We start from the raw sequence: 20717 nt of genomic DNA on the forward strand, positions 1-20717 counted from the left end.
AGGAAACAATTAATTACATTTTTCAGAAGTAATCAGCCGAATGGTTGTTCATTTCAAAAAGACACAAGGATACAGAGAACAAGTGCTGTATTACTTTAATTATAACTAGTGGCGGTATTGCTGGAAGTAGTTATTATCCAAGAGAACAGTTTCTGATAGCAGTTGCATTTTTTACTTAGTCAACCGTTGATTTATACCATTTCATAAGAATTATGCTTCCCTACACAGTAGAACAAAAGCAATTGCCAGGGTGATTGCCCAAGGCTGCTTGAAATCTTTATAGCTGGAAACAGATCATTGTGCAGGCTACCAAACTACTTATTCTCAGCCAGCCGAAAAGTACATTTTCACGATAGTTTTCTATTCTGCACTGATTTCAAATGCATATTTTCACTAGAAAAAAAAACTGAAGTTGGCTAGACTAGATTGAAAATAAAATATTTTAGTACGAGAGCTAGTACGATTTGTGCTGATTTTCTTGTTGGAGCAATACACTAAATAATCTGTGTTCTCCCAGTCGACCTGTAACAACTTCTAATTATAAATGCAGCAGCTACAGCTACCAAAAATATAGCCGATTGTCCTCTTTGCCAATCATCCGCTCTTGTCCATGGTCTCTATTCTGTAGTCCACTTCCAGGCAACTGCCTAGATATGCAACTAAACATTGGAAATACTCCAGCATTAATTCAGTTCCTTGCTGGCGACTTCCAGTGACTGGGATGTGCCGAGTAGTCGCACATCTGGTGGTTCTTCTCTAGAATATAGGAAATTAGGCACTTTTGGCTGAATTTTAGCCCAGAAAATAAGACTCATTCATCCCCTCGCCTACAAAGACAGATCAAAAGTATGCCAGGAAACAGTAGCTCGAGAAGCCACAGGGAAGCTAGAAATGGCAGAAAAGGGCAGGAGCAGCGAGCGAGCGGGTCAGTGGAACAAGGTGGAGATCCAAATGCCGGTCAGGGTGGCGGAGACGGCACTCGACGGGACAGGAAGGAGGCTGGAGGCCCAGGGGAAAACGATCCAAGAATTCGAAAACAGAGCGCCCGGATCGTTACCCTGGAGGCCTGGATAAAGAGGTTGGTGGAGGCCCAAGGGAGTTTGGAAGGAAGTTCAAGGACAAGAGAACCGATCCAGGCGACAAAACATTTGAATAGTGGGTCTGCCAGAGGAAATTGAGAGCAGAGACCCAACTGAATATGTGGCCCAGATGCTGGGCAACTTGGTTGGAGGGGACAGCTTCCCAAGCTGCCGGAGATCGATGGGGCACACAGGTCGCTCTGACCAAAGCCCAAGGCCGGGGAGCATCCGAGGGCAATAATAGCCAAGCTACACAGTTACCAAGACCGGGAGAGGACCCTGCATTAGGCATGGCAAACAAAAGCAAGCGGTTGGGTATACCAGAACATTGGGGAGAACGTGGCAAAGTGCAGGGCCGGGTTCACACAGGCGAAGACACAGGGATTGGGACGGGGGGTGGGGAGAATGGGTGGGCAGAGAGATGGATGGAAGGAGGAAATCAGGACAACAGGGGGAACATAGCGTTAAGGATGGGACAGACCTACCATTCCTGCTACGGGACGTGATTGGGGGGGGGGGGGGGGGGGTTGGAGAACTTTAACTGTGTACAGGACCCACTGACAGACAGACAAATCAAACGCCAGAATGGGGAAAATGACAGGCACGGCTAGGGGACAAGAAACATTTATGGAGCAGATGGGGCAGTGGACCCATGGCAGTTCATGCACCCAGATGAGAAGTTCTCGACTTCTTTGTAGTGGGGAAATCAGAGCTTGCAGAACTAGTCAGAGCTCCACACTACATGGATCTAAGATTGGAGACTGGACGTGCCCAGCGCCACCTTTTGGAGGTTGGACATGACCCACTTGGCCGACAAGGCCTTCTACCAGAAAACATCACAGGCGAGTATATCATGAACAACCGGAACGGGGAAGTCTCACGCTCCACGTTCTGGGAGGCACTGAAGGCTGTGATTAGGGGAGAAATTACTGCCTACAAGGCTCGTAGAGATGGGGAAGAAAGGGCAGCTAGACAACAATTGATCAACTCCATACTGGAGGTCGACAGCAGATACTCCGAGGCCCCAAACGTCGAGTTTCTGGCGGAGAGGAAAAAGCTACAAATGGATTTTAACCTGCTATCCACCAGAAAAGCAGTGTACCAACTTCACCAAGAATGGGGGAGATTCTATGAGAATGGAGAGAAGGCTGGCCACCTGCTGGCTCACCAGCTGAGAAAGCAGGCACCCACAAGGGTAATAGCACAGGTGAAAGATAGCAGAGGCAGACTGTTAGCAGAACCAAAAAAGGTAAACAAAGCTTTTGAGGCCTTCTGCAGGGGGCTGTGCACCTCTGAGCCCCCGACGGGGACTCGGGGATGAAACGGTTCCTCGATGGACTGGACATGCCATTCGTGGGGGACGGCTGACAGAGGGATCTGGAGGCACCAATAGGACTGGGAGAGGTCATGAAGAGCATCAACTCCATGTGGTGGTTGGGGACGGTGGGGGAAGAGAGAAGGCGCCGGGACCCTTACACAGAATTTACGCCAGCTTTCGCTCCACACCTGTGGAGATGTTCGCAGACTTACCAGCAAGGTGCACCCTGCCTCGAACGCTAACACAGGCCACCATATCGCTGATACCAAAAAAGCCAAATACCCAAAGGAATGCGGATCACACAGACCCATTTCGCTGCTTGATTTAGTGCAAAAAGACTCACCAAGAGACTGGAGAACTGCGTACCAGAAGTGGTCAGAGAAGACCAGACAGACTTTGTTAAGGGTAGACAGCTAACTGTGAACATCAGACGGCTGTCCCCATCTTTTTTTTGGGGGGGGGCCTTACCCGAGAAAGGAGGGGCAGAGCTGGAGGGTCATAGAAGTCATAAAATTTAGTGCAGGAGGCCATTCAGCCCATCAAGTCTGCACCGGCCCTTGGAAAGAGCACCCTACTCAAGCCTCCACCCTATCCCCATAATCCAGCAACACCACCTAATATTTTGGACACGAAGAGGCAATTTAGCATGGCCAATCCACCTAACCTGCACATCTTTGGATTGTGGGAGGAAATCAGAGCACCCGCAGGAAACCCATGCAGACACTGGGAGAACATGCAAACTCCACGCAGACAGTAACCCAAGTCGGGAATCGAAGCTGGGACCCTGGAGCTGTGAGGCAGCAGTGCTAACCACTGTGTCACTTTGCCACCCATAATGGAGGGTCTACCATTTAAAATAGCCTAAAACAAATTTCTCTACCTGGGGTTCCAGATAGCCCACGATTGGACCAGGTTTGCACCAGCCATACTCGACACTACATTTAAGAGGTGGAGGCGGGGGGGGGACTGGAACTACTGAACAGACAGGAACACCGACATCTACAAAAACTATCTCCACAATGAGATGACAAGGTACCCAAGATGTACCATGTTGGAGGAGGTACTGGATGCTGACAGTCTGGGAAACGGGAACTGCGGGGACATGTATGGACAACTTTTAGAAAGGACATGCTCCCTACTGGATGAAACAAAGGGAAGAGCTAGGGACGGAAATAGGGTGGGGAATCTGGAGTGAAGCACTGAACAGGGCCAACTCCACCTCCTCTTGTGCAAGGCTAAGCCTCATACAGCCAGAAGTGGTGAACAGCGCACACCTGACAAGAACCCGAATGAGCAGGTTCTTCCTGGAGGTGGAGGATAAATGTGAATGGTGCCAGGGAGGCCCGGCCAATCACATGCACAGTTTCTGGGCATGCTTCAGACTTGTTGGGTTTTGGACAACCTTCTTCGAGGCAATGCCCAAGGTTTTGGGGGTGAGGGTGGAGCCATGCCCGAGAGTGGCAGTCTTTGGGATATCAGACCAGCCAAAACTACATATGGGGTATAGGGCAGATGCCCTTGCTTCCCTAATCGCCCGCCAAGGGACCAGAGGGCGCAACACAAGAAGAACCCTCAAAAAGCAGGCAGATAACAGGTTGGGAAGAGCAGAAAAAAGGAAGGGAGGGGAGGCCAAGCAACTGGGAAAGGGAAGGCAGGCATGGCCCACAAAACCGAATAACCACCCACGGTGAAGTAAAGGGCCTAGAATAAGATCCAGAAACAGCAGTAAAAGGTGGGTGGGTGGGGGACGCTGAAAAGGAACTGTAACCATCTCATCTATCTTTAATGAATGTAATGTAAAAATGTAAACTTAAATAAAAATATATTTGTTAAATTCAGTTCCTTGCTAAAAGACTTCTCTCTTATAGAATCATAGAAGTTTACAGCCCAATGGCACCATCTACTAAATATATACCCATTATGCCATGCTTAATCGAAAACAAAATCTCAAGCACCATATTTCGGCCACCACCGAAACTGTTACTTCTACAACTGTCTGCCTCTTCCCACCAGAGCTGCAGTCTTAATCCACACATTTTTTACCTCCACATTCCATTTCTTTAAAGGTTTCAGCAGTTTCCAATCTCCACCAACACTCACTCATCCAAAATTCCATGATCGCATCCTGTTCTACTTGCTTATTCCAATGCTTTTTGACTCATATTTGCCCTCCATTCAATGCATCTAATTTAAAATCCCCAATCTATTTAAGATAAAGATGGTTAATTATTTTTCGAGTGTTGAGTCTGTGGAACTCTTATTTTTTGGAAGTGGTAGAGACAGGGTTATCGAATATTTTTAAGACAGAGGCAGGTAGATTTTATTTTTAACTAACAAGCAAATCAAAGGTTATTGGACATAGAGAGGAACGTAATGTGATTAGCCGTGATCTTATTAAATGGCAGACCAGGCTAGAGGGGTCAAATGGACTATCCTGCCCCGCATTTGTTTGTTCATAAATCCTATCTTCCTACTTTATCCATGACCGTACTTCTGTAACTCTCTACAGCCTTTATTATATCTCGGCCTCCTTGTCTTCAAACTCTGTGCATCTTCCCTTTTCCTGACGTCACCAGAAACACCAAGTGCATTCATCTATTTAGAATCTACTCAGCATGAACATCACTTTCTTCCTTCCCTCCTTCAAATGCCTTTTCAATACACAGGCAATTAACAATTTAGATGCTCTCAACTCTCTAAATTTTACTCAACACTTGAGACATTCCTCCATATTACATCAGTCATGTTTATTACTACTCAGATAAAATTTTATTTTACAAAGCTTTGTATGAAGTGCATTTTTCTAGTTACTGGTAATGTAATGTAATGTAAATCGCTTATTGTCACAAGTAGGCTTCAAATGAAGTTACTGTGAAAAGCCCCTAGTCGCCACATTCCGGCACCTGTTCGGGGAGGCTGGTACAGGAATTGAACCGTGCTGCTGGCCTGCCTTGGTCTGCTTTAAAAGCCAGCGATTTAGCGTCAGACCATAGTTAGAATTTATGTAAAGGAGCAGAATATGTGGACTATAGAATCTCTTCATCCTTGAAGGAGATAACATCTGTACAATGTCTCCCCAATGTCAACATTCATAACACCTCAGATGTGCCACAGCATCTAAATGGAAACTACACCAAGAGCAGTACCTTTAGGCAAATCAACGTTGCATTACTGAAAGGTGCTTTGAAAGTACTCCACAGATATACGGTAGATGAGACTATTTCCCCTGGTTGGTGAGACTATGTTCCCTAGGCTTAGACTAAGTGAAGTCAGACCTTTCAGGAATGAAATTAGCAATCACTTCTACATGCAAAGGGTAGAAGTGGAGCTGTCTATAACAATTCGCAATTAATACCATATCAACTTTAGTTATAAAACAGAGGCAGATAAGACTTTTGCTAGCTCGCGGTATTAAGGACCAATCCTTGATCCCACTGTCCTGGCCAACTACTATCCTATCTGAAAACTATCTTTCCTCCTCCAACTTCATAAACATGTTGTTGGCTCCCAAATCTCGATTTCACTGTTGTTCATCAGACTGCTTATTCAACACCCAGCATTGGACGAGCAGAAATTTTCCAATTAACTATTAGAACGACAGAATCAATTGTTTTGTTCCCCAATCCAAAATCCATCCCCAGCTAATAGCTCCACCCTTCTCCCTGGCAGTAGTTTGAGATTATGCTGGTCTGGTTCACAACATTGCTGTCACATTTCACTTTGGGGCTTTTGACCTCAGATGCACACCATCACAGACTGCCTATTTGCATGTCCGTAACATTGTCTGACTTCACCTGTCTCAGCTCATCCAATGCGCAAACTCTCATTCTTGCCTTCATTATTTCTAGACCTTAACTTGTCCAATGCAATGCTGGCAGGTATCCTTCATTCTACTCTCCGCAAACTTGAGACCATCCAAATCACTGTTGCTTGCATCTTACCTTACACCAGATCCCATTTCTCCATCCTCACTGACTTACACTGGCCTCTCGTCAAGCCAAACTCAGATTTTAAAATGCTCATCCTGGTTTTCAAATCTCTCCATGGCCACACCCATCCCATCTCTAATCGCCTTCAGCACAACAATTTTCTTCTCTTCTAATTTTGGCCTCTTGAGCATCCTCACTCCATGACTGGTGGCCGTGCCTTCAGTTGCCTGGACTCCAAACTCAGGAATACCTTCCCTTCACCATCCAGCCTCACTACCTCTTTTTCCTCCTTAAAGACACTCTTTAAAGCATATCCCGTTGTCCCAAGTCCGGTGACATATGTGCCCAAGAAGAACCTTAGGAAGTCTTATTACATTAAAGGTGCTACACAATACAAGTTGTTACTGATATGGCTAATGTAGCTATGTGGACATAGGATTGAGATCAGCCATGATCTAAATTTTTAAACATTATTTCATGGGGTGCGGGCATTGCTGGCTAGGCCAGCATTTGTTGCCCATCCCAAATTGCCTCAACAAAGTGGTGTTGAGGTGCTTTCTTGAACCACTGCAGTACATGTGGTGTAGGTACACCAGCAGTGAAATTGAAGAGGATCTGGCTCGAGGGGCTAAATGAGCTACAGAGTCATGTTCAGGCCATGCACATCTACTTCACTGAAGGTTAACACCTGCTCCTTTACCTCCTCCCTGCTCACGATCCCAGAGCCTAAACACTCTTTCAAGAGATGTGGAGATGCCGGAATGGACTGGGGTGGGCACAGTAAGAAGTCTTACAACACCAGGTTAAAGTCCAACAGCTTTATTTGGAATCACTAGCTTTCGGAGCACAGCTCCTTCATCAGGTGATGAAGCTAGTGATTCCAAATAAACCTGTTGGACTTTAACCTGGTGTTGTAAGACTTCTTACTGTCTTTCAAGTGAGGTAGTGCTTCACGTGCACCTCCTTCAATCTGATCTATTGCATTTGCTGCTCCCAATGTGGTCTTCTCTACATTGGAGAGACTAAATGCAGACTGGGTGACCACTTTGCAGAACACCTTCGGTCCGTCCACAAACAGGACCCAGACCTTCTGTCGCTTGGCATTTCAACTCCCTGTCCTGCTCTCACGTCCTGCAATGTTCCGGTGAAGCTCATGGCAAATTGGAGGAGCAGCACTGCACCGCATCTTCCGATTAGGCACATTGCAGCCTTCCGGACTTAACATGGAGTTCAATAATTTCAGACTTTGAACTCTCTTCTCCACCGTCACCCCATTTTTATTTCTGGCAATTTATTTTCATTTCTTTCATCGATCGGTTTTTCCCTCACCATTGCTCCCCCTACCCTGGCCATCTGTTCCCTGTTCCCCTTTGACACACTGCTTACCTTTGTTCAGCCATCAACACATTCTAATTTCTATGTGCCACTATCAGCACCTTTCTTAGCCTTAATCACTTTGTCCTTCTGTCCACGACATCTTTGTCAATCTCCATTTATTGCTGGCCCTCTATTCAGCTCCACTGTTCTTTCTCCCCCCCCTACCCGCAACAACCAACAGTATAAATCTCACCCCATTTCCAGTTCTCTCCAGCTTTGACAAAGAGCCATACAGACTAGAAACTTTAGCTCACTTCTCTCACCACAGATGCAGTCAGACCTGCTGAGATTGTCCAGTACATTTTGTTTTTGTTACTTGGTTTTACAAACTGGTTCGAAAGGAAACCAATGAAAAAGGTAGCTATAAATACTCGGGTCATATGAACCCTTAATGCTTTTGAATCTCCTTTCTGTATCAGCCGATGTACAGTTACTCATGCATCACACTCATTAGGCAGCAGCCAGAAAGCAATCAAATTGCCAAAAGGCACAGCACTTCTGAAATGCCCAAGTACCTTGGACTAGCCTCTCTCTGTCCATCCATCAGCATTGAGGGGATTGTCAAATAAAAAGCCAAAGAGATAGTTTTGATAGCCTCCCTTCCCACCAATTAAGATGCAGCGAGCTGTCCACACTTTGTTGATACAACCGCACATTTGCTGTCTGACAATGAGTAATATGACAGGAGATCAATTAATCATATTAATGTATTTTTAGAAGAACAGATATTATACAAGATATTCAAAAATTTTAAAAGGTGAGATGTTGCCAACCGCACAGAGAAGCTCCAATATGTCGACAAGGGTTAAATGTAGTGGCCAACTGTACAAAATTCCCACACATGTAATAAAAATGAGTATTTTTGTACCCACAAGAGTTGCCCTTGGTAGAACACGAATACCATTTTGTTCTACACGTGAGGCTAATCACCTTTCTGCATGAAAATCATGAATCTTTCAGGTATACCAAATTTTCCTCACACAAAATGGCAAAACTTTACAATACCACTTATTCAAACACAATGATTGTACAATTTACTATTATAACTTCGCATTCATAAGACTGGTGGTCACAATTCTCAACAATGGTGTCAACTGACTTCTGAAATAATTTCCCTACGTTACCACTTTCTCAAAGTAAATCCACTAAGCAGTGAGCATAGATGGTGTCTAACCTCATCGTCAGAGTAGGAGTATGCTGATGCTACAGCTCCCCACATCTTGCTGGCAACATTTGCTGCTTGTTTCATGCCAGACTTAAGTACATCCATCTTGGGTCCAGAGAGCAGAGTGTCAAATTTAAATCCTGAAATTGATGTAACAATGGACCCTAAGGAACCATGCTGGGTGTTCCGCACTAAGGCAGTTAGTGAAGCTGAACGCACTTTCTGTGAAACAGGTTTTTGCATTTTTGGCTGGCCAGTAAATGTTTTCGACCTCGACACAGATTTAGACGTTGTTTGTACATCTTCTGGTGGAACAGGGCTAGATGGAAGACTTGACCTCCTTTCTGATGGATGAGTGTGTGTGCCATCACTATCACCTGATGATTTCTCTTCATTCTCAGTCTTGTGCAGTTCCATACTGGCTGATTTATTTCCCAGGGGGCTCTTAAGATTCATATACATTTCAATTTCATCAGCAAGTTTTCGAGAGACAACCGGTGGTACATTCTTCTCCTCTACTTTAGCGGGGATTTTCTTGTCAGTTTCGGAGACCAGCAATGATAATGGGTCAAAACCTATCTTAACATCTTCTCTTTCAACAGGCTTAATTGCAGGCTGCACACCAGTCATGTTCTGCATGGGATCTTCAACTTGATTTTCTTCATTAGTTGGAGGAATAAACTCTGGGTCAACCTGTAGGCCTTCCATTACAAACACTGAATTTTTGGACATCACTGTAGGTTCAGTATAAGCAATATGTTTATTTGATGTTTCGCATGGGGTTGAGTCTCTGTTCTCTGAAACATCCAAGTATTTGTCAAAGGTAATTCTGCTGCCATCACCTTGACACTTTCCCGTTTGATTGGATGAGTGATCCAAGGTCGGAGCGCTCTTCATCTTTGATAGGTCTTTGGTGCTACACAGAACAGCAGCCAGGATCTTAGCATCAGCACCCATCGTCTCAGCTATTTCATTTGGATCAGTTTCAAGGCTTCCGTTTTGAAGTAACATGTTAGATCGTGTATCAGCACTGAAACTGCAGCTCCTTTCTGCCCAGAACTTTGGCCGCTGCTGGCCTTTCTCGCTGTTCTTCCTGTGTGCCCATGTACTAGGGTCACCAACTCCATTATCATCTTGATAATGGGCATTATTTACCAGGAGTAAGTTAGCCAAATCACCTAGAATTGAAAAGATAAATTAATATCCACAAGTCAGACAAGCAATTATTCCCTCATTTCAAAAAATGAACAGCTGCACCACAAGACTAAATAACAGTAGAAGTATGAAGAATCGCTTTTTCAATTAAAAGGTAAGCCTCAAATATAATATCTGGAGTGGCTAGTCTTAGTCAGAACAAGTACTTTAGCCAATATATAAACTAGCACAGTAATCAAGAGAGCCTCATGTCTGGAGCATTTGCCAAATGGTTTGCATCATAGCAATACATTTAACACAATTCTTCATGGCAAATAATCTGACCTCGGCCACATTTCAAGGGAAGCAAATGTAAGGAGGGTTAAGTGAAGTAAGAGGAGATAGAAAATCACCTTAAACTAGTCTTCTCATGTCCTAGGTTCAAGAGCATTCCCGGCAGAGGACCAGGAGAAAATTGAGAGAAAATAGGGAGCAAGAGGACATATGCAAACACAAAAAAAGAAAATCACAAATGAATCATTTTCTACATTTGAAGCAAATTTGGAAGATGGCATTTGAAAAGCAATAACCGACATTCAAGAAATAGTTTTAAAATTTGACACAGTAGCAGCACTTTTGATTCAGTCAGAAGATCATGAGTTCAAGTCGCACTCCAGGAGCGCAAAGCCAGGCTTCTATTTCAGTGCAGTACTAAAGGAGCACTAGACTGTTGGAGGTGTCAATCTTTGGATAAGGTGACATCTTTCCCTTCCACGTTGGCACAAAATATCCCACAGTGGTTTTCTAAAAATAGTAGAATTTTCTTCCTGTGTCCAGGGTAATATTTCTTTCTATTTTTTAATATAAATTTACAGTGCCCAATTCATTTTTTTCAATTAAGGGGCAATATAGTGAGGCCAATGCACCTATCTGCACATCTTTGAGTTGTGGGGGCGAAACCCATGCAAACACGGGGAGAATGTGCAAACTCCACACGGACAGTGACCCAGAGCCAGGATCAAACCTGGGACCTCAGCGCCGGGAGGCAGCAGTCTAATCACTGGGCCACCTGCTGCCCCTGCAATATTTATTTCTGAACCAACAGCAAAACAAATAATGCAGGCAATAACACAGCCATGGTGCAACAGTAAATAATTTTTAAAAATAACTTCATGGGCTTTGTGATGTCCTAATATTTTGAAAGTCATTATGCAAATACACATGTTTTTTCAAGATCTCACATAAATTACTGTTTAATTGCCATTCTTGTTTACCCATTCCTGTTATCTACCAGTTACAGGATACAGGATTCAGCTGCCATGTCCTTATTAATTTTTACATTCTGCAATTATATTTTCTTGGGAGAATTTGGCCAGTTTCAAGAGTCTGAAAGATAAACTTGGAGGACATGGGATCCTTGTGAACCACAAAAGGTTCCTGTTGACACTTGCTCAGAGAGAAATGTTGCATATATTAAAGACTTGAGAAATTTAATTGCTCAGTGGAAATGGTATTAAACTTTCTTTTTCAATATGATATCCCAAGTTAAAAAAAAACCTTTCCATATTCTTGTTTCAATAGATAGAAGAAACATTTCTCCAATTATTACAGGAGCTCAACATTTAAATTTCAATAGGTTTCAAGTGATAACAGGGGAGGGAAAATAATATCCTATGCATTAAGTCTATGATAGGTTCTGTTTTCATTACACTTGGTGCACAGAAGGTGGTTTTCTGCAAAATACAGCAGTAAATAAAGCTGTCACATTTTGCAGAGCTGTTGCAATCTTATGCTCAGTTTAGGCATTCATTCAGAGGTAGCTGCAAGAATTGAAATTAAACTCCAGCAGAAACAATAATTTTAAAAATATTTTTTATTATAAATTTAGAATTCCCAATTATTTGTCTCCATTTAAGGGGCAATTTAGCGTGGTCAATCCACCTACCCTGCACATCTTTGGGTTTGTGGGGGTGAGACCCATGCAGGCACGGGGAGAATGTGCAAAAACCACATGGACAGTGACCGAGGGCCAGGATCGAACCTGGGTCCTCTGCAGCGTGAGGCAGCAGTGCCAGCAGAAACAATATTAACTAAAATTGACCCTTATGGAAAAAGGGATGAACTTGCTTTTTCATATAGCATCTTTCGCACCTTTGTAATGCCCAAAGTACTTAAACAATTACATATTTTCTGGCATGATGACTTCCAGTGGCAGCTCTCTTTCAAGGCGTTTTTTTCAGTCCTTTTCCCCCCGATTTGCTGGGTGGATGTTTTGGTGGGAAAAGGTGTAGAGGTGGTGGAGGAAAGTAAAGCTCCACTGTGTTGTTGGATGGCTCCGCGGACCAGAAGTGGGTCGAGAAGGAAGGAGCTGTTGGAACAAGAGATTCTTTGTGTGCCACAGGTGACGATGGTGAAGGTGAAGGGTAAGCCCTACCAGCCCAATGGTCCACGGAGCAGCTGGTGGACTTCTTGAATGAGATGTTTAGCCAGCAGAGGATGGAAGCTCAGGAAGACCTGGCTAAGCTGGTAGAACCCCTGAAAGGGGGGGGGGGGGGGATCACTCGGGAGACCGAGAGCCAGGCGATCCAGAAAGTGGAGGAGGCGTTGGGGGCGCACAAGGAACGGTTTACCTTGTCGGCGGCCGAGCCCAGGGTGATGCGGGAGACCCAGGAGCAGCTAACGGAAAAAGTGGAGGATCTGGAGAACCGCTCCCCGAGACAAAAAGTGCTAATTGTTGGGATGCCAGAGGGTATCAAGGGAGCGGACGCTGGCTCATATGTAGCCAAAATGCTGGAGCAGCTGATGGGGGAGGGCGCCTTTGATCGGCCCCTTGAGGTCGACCGGGCGCATAGGGCGCTGATCAGGAAGCCACAGGCGAACGAGCCACCGAGGGCGATGGTGGTGAGGCCCCAACGACTGCTTGACAAGGAGAAGATTTTGCTGTGGGCCAGACAGACGAAGAGGTGCATCTGGAAGGGTAATGAGCTCTGGGTGTACCAAGACTGGGTGCGGAACTGGCTAGGAGGAGAGCTGGGTTCAACCGGGTCAAGGCTGCACTCTTCAAGAAGGGGGTGAAGTTTGGGATGCTGTACCCAGCCCACATCTGGGTGACATACAACGGCTGCGAGCGTTATTTTGGGACGATAGGGGAAGCAATGGAGTCTTTGAGAGACAATTAACTGACAGGAGGGGGGAGGACATTAAACTCTAGAGAAGATGTTAGTTCTCTCAGCCTTTTTGCTTTGTTTTTGGGTTGTTCGTCAGAGGTGAACCTCTCTTCTTTGAGAAGTTTTTTTTGGAGGGGGGGCTGTGATGGGATGCTTGGGGAACATGGATGATGAGTGCACCTTTTTCTTATTTCATTGTTATGGAAGTGTATGGGGGGGAGGGGGAGAGGGGAAAGAGAGAAGAGGGGGAATCAGGGGGTTAGAAGGTTTGGCACCATGGGTGGGGGCTTCCAGGCTAGCTGGGTGGGCCAGTTAACGGGAGCGCAGTGGGGGGGGGGGGGGGAGCAGGTGGTTAGTGTAATAGAGAGGGATGGGAGTGTTGTTTTGTTTAAGGGGAGGGGGCTGCTGACAAAGGTCAGGTTGCTGATGCACAGTAAGAAAGGAGATGGACATCTGAGGGTGGGCCTGAGGGGGTCACATAACATGGGCTGTGGGCTGGCTCAAGAAGGGATATGGTTGATTGGCTGGGGAAGGGGCAGGGTGCCCCCAACCAAATTGGTCACATGGAATCTGGGAGGGCTGAATTTGCCAGACAAACTGTCACGAGTGTTCGGGCATTTGAGGAGCTTGAAGGTGGACGTGGCCTTTCTGCAGGAAACGCATTTGAAGATCGGAGACCAGACAAGGCTAAGGTCAACCATTCAGGATTAGATATGAAGACTTGGGATGTGGTGGTGCTGATAACCAAGCGGGTAGCGTTTGAGGTGGGAATATAGTGGCAGATTCGGCAGGAAGGTTTGTGATGGTGAGCGGGAAACTGGAGGGGATGCCAGTGGTCTTGGTGATTGTTTATGCCCTAAATTGAGAGGATTTTGAATTGATGAGGCGGGTGCTGGGGAAGATCGCGAACCTGGACTCGCATCAGTTGATTATGGGGGTGGGGGGGTGAAGAGGAGAGAACAAACTTTAATACGGTCATTGAGCCAACTTTAGACTGGTCCAGTCTGCGATCGGGAGGGTGTTGGCGGTGATGAAGAAGCTAAAGGTTTTCACAGAGAGCATGGGGAGGGGGGGGGTGGGGTTGGGTAGACCCTTCTTTGTGAGGCCAAGGGCGAAGGAATTTTAGTACTTCTCCCATGTGACCAGGTGTACTAGCGGATTGATTATTTTGTGGTGGATAAGACCCGGAGAAGTACAGGCAGCACGGTAGCACAAGTGATTAGCACTGTGGCATCACAGTGCCAGGGTCCCAGGTTCGATTCCCTGCTGGGTCACTGTCTGTGCAGAGTCTGCACGTTCTCCCCATGTCTGCGTGGGTTTCTTCCGGGTGCTCCGGTTTCCTCCCACAGTCCAAAGACGTGCAGGTTAGGTAGATTGGCCATGATAAATTGCCCTTAGTGACCAAAAAAGGTTAGGAGGGGTTATTGGGTTATGGGGATAGGGTGGAAATGAGGGCTTAAGTGGGTCGGTGCAGACTCGATGGGCCAAATGGCCTCCTTCTGCACTGAATGTTCTATGTTCTAAGTGTGGGTTCTACTGTTTGATATTGCTGCTAAACGTGGATGCCAAACTGCTGGCAAAGATCTTGGCCTCTCAGATTTAGGACTGTGCACCAGGGGTGAAAGGGGAAGACCAGATGAGGTTTGTAAAGGATGCACCTGTCGGCGAGCGTTAGTCGATTATTTAATGTGATAATTATGCCGCCGGAGGAACAGGAGATGGAGGTTGCTATGGACACGGAGAAGGCATTCGATCGGGTGGAATGGGAGTATCTGTGGAAAGTGTTGGGATGGTTTGGGTTCGGGCAGGGATGTGTGTATCAGGTGCAGATAGCAATCGTACGGACGATTCAAGTGAGTTTGGGATACTTCGGACTACACTGTAGGACAAGATAGGGATGCCAACTCTCCACGTTGCTTTTTGCTTTGGCACTAGAGCCATTGGCAATAGTGCTCAGAGAGTCAAAGAGCTGGAGTGGACAATTGCGGGGCAGGGGGGTTGGAGCACAGGGTCTCGCTACATGCGGATAATCAGCTGCTTTATATATTCACCCCATTATTGGGAGGAATAATGAACATTTTAGAGGAGTTTGGTCAGTTTTCTGGATACAAGTTAAACATGGGGAAGAGTGAGGTCTTCCTGATCGAGACAAGGGAGCAGGAGAGAAGGTTGGGCGAGTTGCCGTTTAAGGTGGTGGGGGCGAGCTTTAGGTATTTGGGCATCCAGATGTCGCATGGTTGGGAACAACCACAAACTGAATTTGGTGCGGTTGGTGGAACAGATGAGGGGGGGGGGGGATTATAAGAGGTGGGGGGGGATTAGAAGAGGTGGGATGTGCTCCCATCATCACTGGCGGGGCAGGTGCAGACAGTACTCCCTAGGCTCTACTTTGTTTTCCAGAACCACACCATCTTTATTCCAAAATCTTTTCTCAGGAAAATTAATGCTCTGATTTTGGGGTTTGTGTGGGCAGGGAAATCCCCACAGGTAAAGATGGTGCTGCTGGAACAGGGATGCGGGAGGGTGGGCTGCCTTGCCAAATATAATGAATTATTATTGGGCAGTAAAAATAGCCATAGTTAGGAAGTGAGTGACTGGGGAGGGGTCGGCGTGGGAACAGATGGAGGCAGCCTCCTGTAAGGGCACGAGCTATGGGGCATTGTTGACGGCGCCTTTGGCGTTCTCGCTGGCCAAGTACTCTGTGAGGCCGGTAGTGATGGTGGCATAGCGGGTAGGGGGACAGTGGCGGCAGCATCTGAGGCTGGAAGGTGTCTCGGTCTGGGCACCGATTTGCGAGAATCATAGCTTTGCACCAGAGGAGTTGGACACTGTTTTGGGGGTGGTGACGGGCACAGATTGAGCGGTTTGGGGACCTGTTTGTGGGGGGCAGCTTTTTGAGTTTAGGGGAACTTGAAGAGTATGAGCTGCCCAGCGGGAATGGGTTCCGGTACTTACAGGTGCGGGATCATGTGAGGAAGTGGGTGGCATCCTTCCCGATCTGCCACCCCTGCGACTACAAGATAAGGTGGTATCTAAAGCAGGAGTGGGTAATGTATCTGAGATTTACAAGGAGCTAAATGGACTGGGCGAGGGCCCTGATAGGAGAAGTCAAATGGAAATGGGAGGAGGAGTTGAGGGAGTGAAATGGAGGCTGGGTTATGGGAGGAGGCTTTGAGAGGGTGAACGCATCTTCGTTGTGTGCTAAGCTTAGCCTTATTCAATTCAAGGTGGTGCATCGGGCGCATATGCCGGTGGCTAGGGTGAGCAGGTTTTTTTGAGGAGGTGGAGGACAGGTGTGGGCGGTGTGCGGGGAGGCCCGCGAACCACGCCCATATGATTTGGGCATGTCCGAAGCAGACGGGGTTCTGCCAGGGGTTCAAGACAATGTCTGAGGTGCTAAAAGTCAATGTGGTCCCGAGTCCAGATGTGGCGATATTTGGTGTGTCACAAGACCCGGGGGGGGGGGGGGGGGGGGGGGGAGAGAGAGCAACCTGGCGGAGTTGCTCAGGCTGGAAAATATTACGTTTGCCTTTAAGAGGGTCAGTGGATTTAACTCACTCTGGTTTTGGTTGTCTTTAATGTATATACAAATGACTTAATAAAAATGTTTTTAAAAAATATTTTCTGGCATATAGTAACTGCTGTCACAAAGAGAAACATGGCAACTGAATATTTTTAAGGCAGAGGTAGATGGATTAAACAAAGTGATAAGTTATCGAGGGTTAAATAAGTAGGATGCAGATTTGAGGTTAGTATCAGGTCAGCCATGATCTTATTAAATGGTGGAGCAGGCTCAAAAGGGCCAAATGGTCGACTCCTTGTTCGTAACTCTGGCACAGTGAGGCGTTAAATATAAATGAGACAAGTGAAGAAACCGCTCAGTGTATGCCACTACTATGCTGCGTTAGCTTAATACTTTTACGATTAGATAGCTCTTCTTTTCCTTGCCTGGTTGATGCTCTATGGCAAAAGGAATCATAAGAGTTTCCATCTCAGGTGGCATGGTGACGCAGTGGTTATCACTGCTGCCTCACAGCACCGAGGACCCAGGTTCGATCCCGGCCCTGGCTCAGAGTTGAGTTTGCACATTTTCCACACATCCGCGCTGGTCTCACCCCTACAACCCAAAAAGATGTGCATGGTAGGTAAATTGGCAATGCTAAATTGCCCCTTAATTGGAAAAAAGAGAATTGGGTACTCTAAATTTATATTTAAAAAAAAAATAAAGAGTTTCCATCTCACTGAGAAAGCTCCAGATCAATCCACATCCAACAACCTACTCTCAAAACTCTACTCATTTTTACTCATCAAATTCCACCAAAGCAGTTGAGACAATCCACAGCATCTTAAATAAACAACACAGCATTAAAACAGCCAATTCACACCATCTTCCAATGGATTCTTTGAAAACTTCCAGGATCTGGATAGCATCCACACCATCGCCAAAAACACATTTTCCTTGGGCCATATCCTGCTTACTAAGTTTAACCAAAATCTGTCCATTAGTTTTGAAGGAATTGCTTACAAACAAAACATACATTGCCTTCACTCACTTTCATTGGCAGAGGCAATAAAAGACTACATTATTTGTTTTAGCAATGGTAACTGAGGGATAAATATTGGCCTGGGCACCATGCAATCTTTCCTGATCATTCAATCGTGCTAGAAAATAATGTTTCTGCTTAATACCTCTTGAAAAGGAGGGATCTTCAAAGTGTCAGCCTAGTTTATATGTTCAAATCTCTGGAGTGCAGATTGAACCCAAGACCTGTGACTCATAAGTTGGAGTTCAATTGCTGTGCTAACAATGACATTAAAAGCAGGTAGATTTACAAAAGTGTTCAGTCACAATGTTATTTTTAGAAGTCAATACATAAAATATGAACAGGAGACTTGCCCTGTGCCATAGAAGCACTAGCCATGATTTGAACTGGGGATTCAAATCAGATGAGCTCGTAAAGGAAATAAAATCATTGAATGTTTATGGATAGTTTGAAAAATGTCAAAATCTGGATACACACCTGTACCTTCAGCATAAACTCATTGGGCCATATCCTGTGTACTAGGTTTAATCAAAATCTGTTCATTAGTTTTTGAGGCCACTTGGCTCAACAGGTCTGTGTCAGCCGAAAAATTAGCCACCCAGCCACGTCCCATTTTCCAGCATTTGGTCCATAGCCCTGCAGATTACGACGCTTAAGGTGCATATCCAGACATCTTTTAAATTAGTCTCCCTCTACTACCCTTTCAGGAAGTGAGTTCCAGAGTCCCGCAAGGCTTTTTGATTGAAAAACTTGCCTCATCGTCCCTCTAACCTTCCCACTAATCATTGTAATCTATGCCCCCAAATCACTAGCCTCTCCGCCAGAGTAAACTAGCTTTTTTCATCCACTCTAATCAGGCCCCTCACAATTTTATACATGTCAATAAAATCTCCCTTCAGCCTACTCTTTTCCAACAACAACCCCAGCCTATCCAATCTTTCCTCATAGCTGCAATTTTCTTGACCTGGCAACATCCTTGTAAATCTCCTCCTGTGACAGTGGGGTCCTGAGATCTCATGACGCCATCCTGACTGTGGCAACATGCTACGATCAATTTCTCATCCAAATATGGCAACTGGCCAGTTACATGCCTCCAGAACTAGGGGACACAGTTTCAAAAGAAGGTGCCTCCCAATTAAGATGGAAATGACGACAAATTTCTTCTGAGGGTCACTAATCTTTGGAATTCTCTACCACAGACAGCAGTGGCGGCTGGGTCAGTTAACCTCCAAGGCTGAGTTACACTAATGTTTGATCTACAAGGGAGTCAAGGGCAGGCAAAAATGTGGAGTTGAAGGCACAACCAGATCAGCCATTATCTTACTGATTGGCAAAGCAGGTTCCAGGGGCTAAGTTTGATTGAATTATTTGAGGAGGTGACCAGGTGTGTAGATGAGGGTAGTGCAGTTGGTGTAGTTCATATGGATTTCAGCAAAGTCTTTGAACAAGGTCCCACATGGGAGACTGATGAAGGCACATGCACATGGGATACAGGGTAATTTGATGAGGTGGATTCAAAATTACCGTAGTTGTTGGAGACAGAGGGCGATGACAGATGTCTGTTTTAGTAACTTGAAGCCGGCGTACCACAGGGATTGGTGCTATGTCTATTATTCATAATTGATATAAATTACAAAGAAGACTATGTGGGAGGTCGAATCAGTAAGTTTGCAGATAGGCCAGGTGGTTAGAAAGCATGTTGGAGTGCCTTGGGTTACAGGAAGATATAGGTGGTCAAATGGGCAGATGAGTGGTAAATGGAATTTAACCCTGAAAAATGTGAGGTGATACACTTTGGAAGTAGTAATTTGACAAGGAAGTTTTCAATGAATGGCATGATACTGGGAAGTTCCGAGAATCTTCGTAGATTTCTGAAGGTGGGAAGGGCAGTTTAATAGGGTGGTGAAAAAGACATATGGAACACTTGCCTTTATCAATCTAGATACAGATTACAAAGACAGGAAGATCATGTTGGAGTTGGATAGAACTTTGGTGAGGCCACAGCTGGAGTAGTGTGTTTAATTCTGATAGCCACGTGATAGGAAGGATGTGATTGCACTGGAAGGGGTGCAGAGAAGATTCACCAGGATGCTGCTTGGGATGGAAAAACAAAGTTATGAAGGGAGGTTGGCTAGGCTTGGGTTGTTTTCGCTGGAGCAGAGAAGACGGAGGGTCAACTTGATCGAGGTGCACAAGATTATGAGGGGGCATGGACAGGTTGGATGGGGAGCAGCTATTCCCCTTAGTTGAAGAGTCAGTCACGAGGGGACACAAGTTCAAGATGAGGGGCAGGAGGTTTAGGGGGATTTAAGGAAAAGCCTTTTAACCCAGAGGGTGGTGACAGTTTGGACTGCACGACCTGGTATGGTGGTAGAGGTGGGTAGCCTCACATCCTGAAAAAGTACCAGAATGAGCACTTGGCATGTCATAACATTCAAGGCTATGGGCCAAGTGCTGGAAAATGGGATAAGGTAGGTAGGTCAGGTGTTTTTCGTGTGTCGGTGCAGACTTGATGGCCAAAGGACCTCTTTTGCACTGTATTTTTCTGTGTTTCTGTTAAATGAGTTACTCTTGCTCCTATATCTAAGTTCTGTGGCAAAACAGTGTATACTCCAGCAATGAGCTGTTTATGGAAATTTCTTGCAACTTCATTTCTCATTCTTGAGGATTTCAGCTTAGCTCCCAATTCCCAAGCGAAAGAAACACCCTCCATATCTCAAATCTCCTAAACTTTCCCTGCTCCACTGCAAATAATTCAAGTATCTTGTTTCTTCTTAATCCTGATTTAGCTGATTTCAGCTAATGGAGACTCTAAATGATCACAGCATCTAAATTTAGGAAACAGATAAATGACCAGCAATTTTTAGGTGAGCACAAGGTTAAGACCTGTAGGGATGTCAACCACAGTTCAATTGCTGATAGCACAATGTGATAACTAGTGAGGTACTGGCTAGTGGCTTCCACCCACAAGTCATATTCATGTAAGGGAGCTAGTGCCATAACA

General features: G+C 45.6%; 1 protein-coding gene across 5 annotated transcripts in view; it reads right to left on the reverse strand.

The window, feature by feature from the left end:
* dennd4c (DENN/MADD domain containing 4C) overlaps window positions 1-20717 on the reverse strand; it is a 287047-nt gene that overhangs the window by 35655 nt on the left and 230675 nt on the right. For all 5 annotated transcript variants that reach the window (XM_072516945.1, XM_072516946.1, XM_072516944.1 and 2 more), the window contains one exon: window positions 8878-10046. In XM_072516945.1, the coding sequence (XP_072373046.1) occupies window positions 8878-10046 (1169 nt within the window). The remainder of the gene's footprint in view (window positions 1-8877; window positions 10047-20717) is intronic.

Source organism: Scyliorhinus torazame, chromosome 9 (genome assembly GCF_047496885.1).
Source record: "Scyliorhinus torazame isolate Kashiwa2021f chromosome 9, sScyTor2.1, whole genome shotgun sequence".
NCBI classification, from domain to species: Eukaryota; Metazoa; Chordata; class Chondrichthyes; order Carcharhiniformes; family Scyliorhinidae; genus Scyliorhinus; species Scyliorhinus torazame.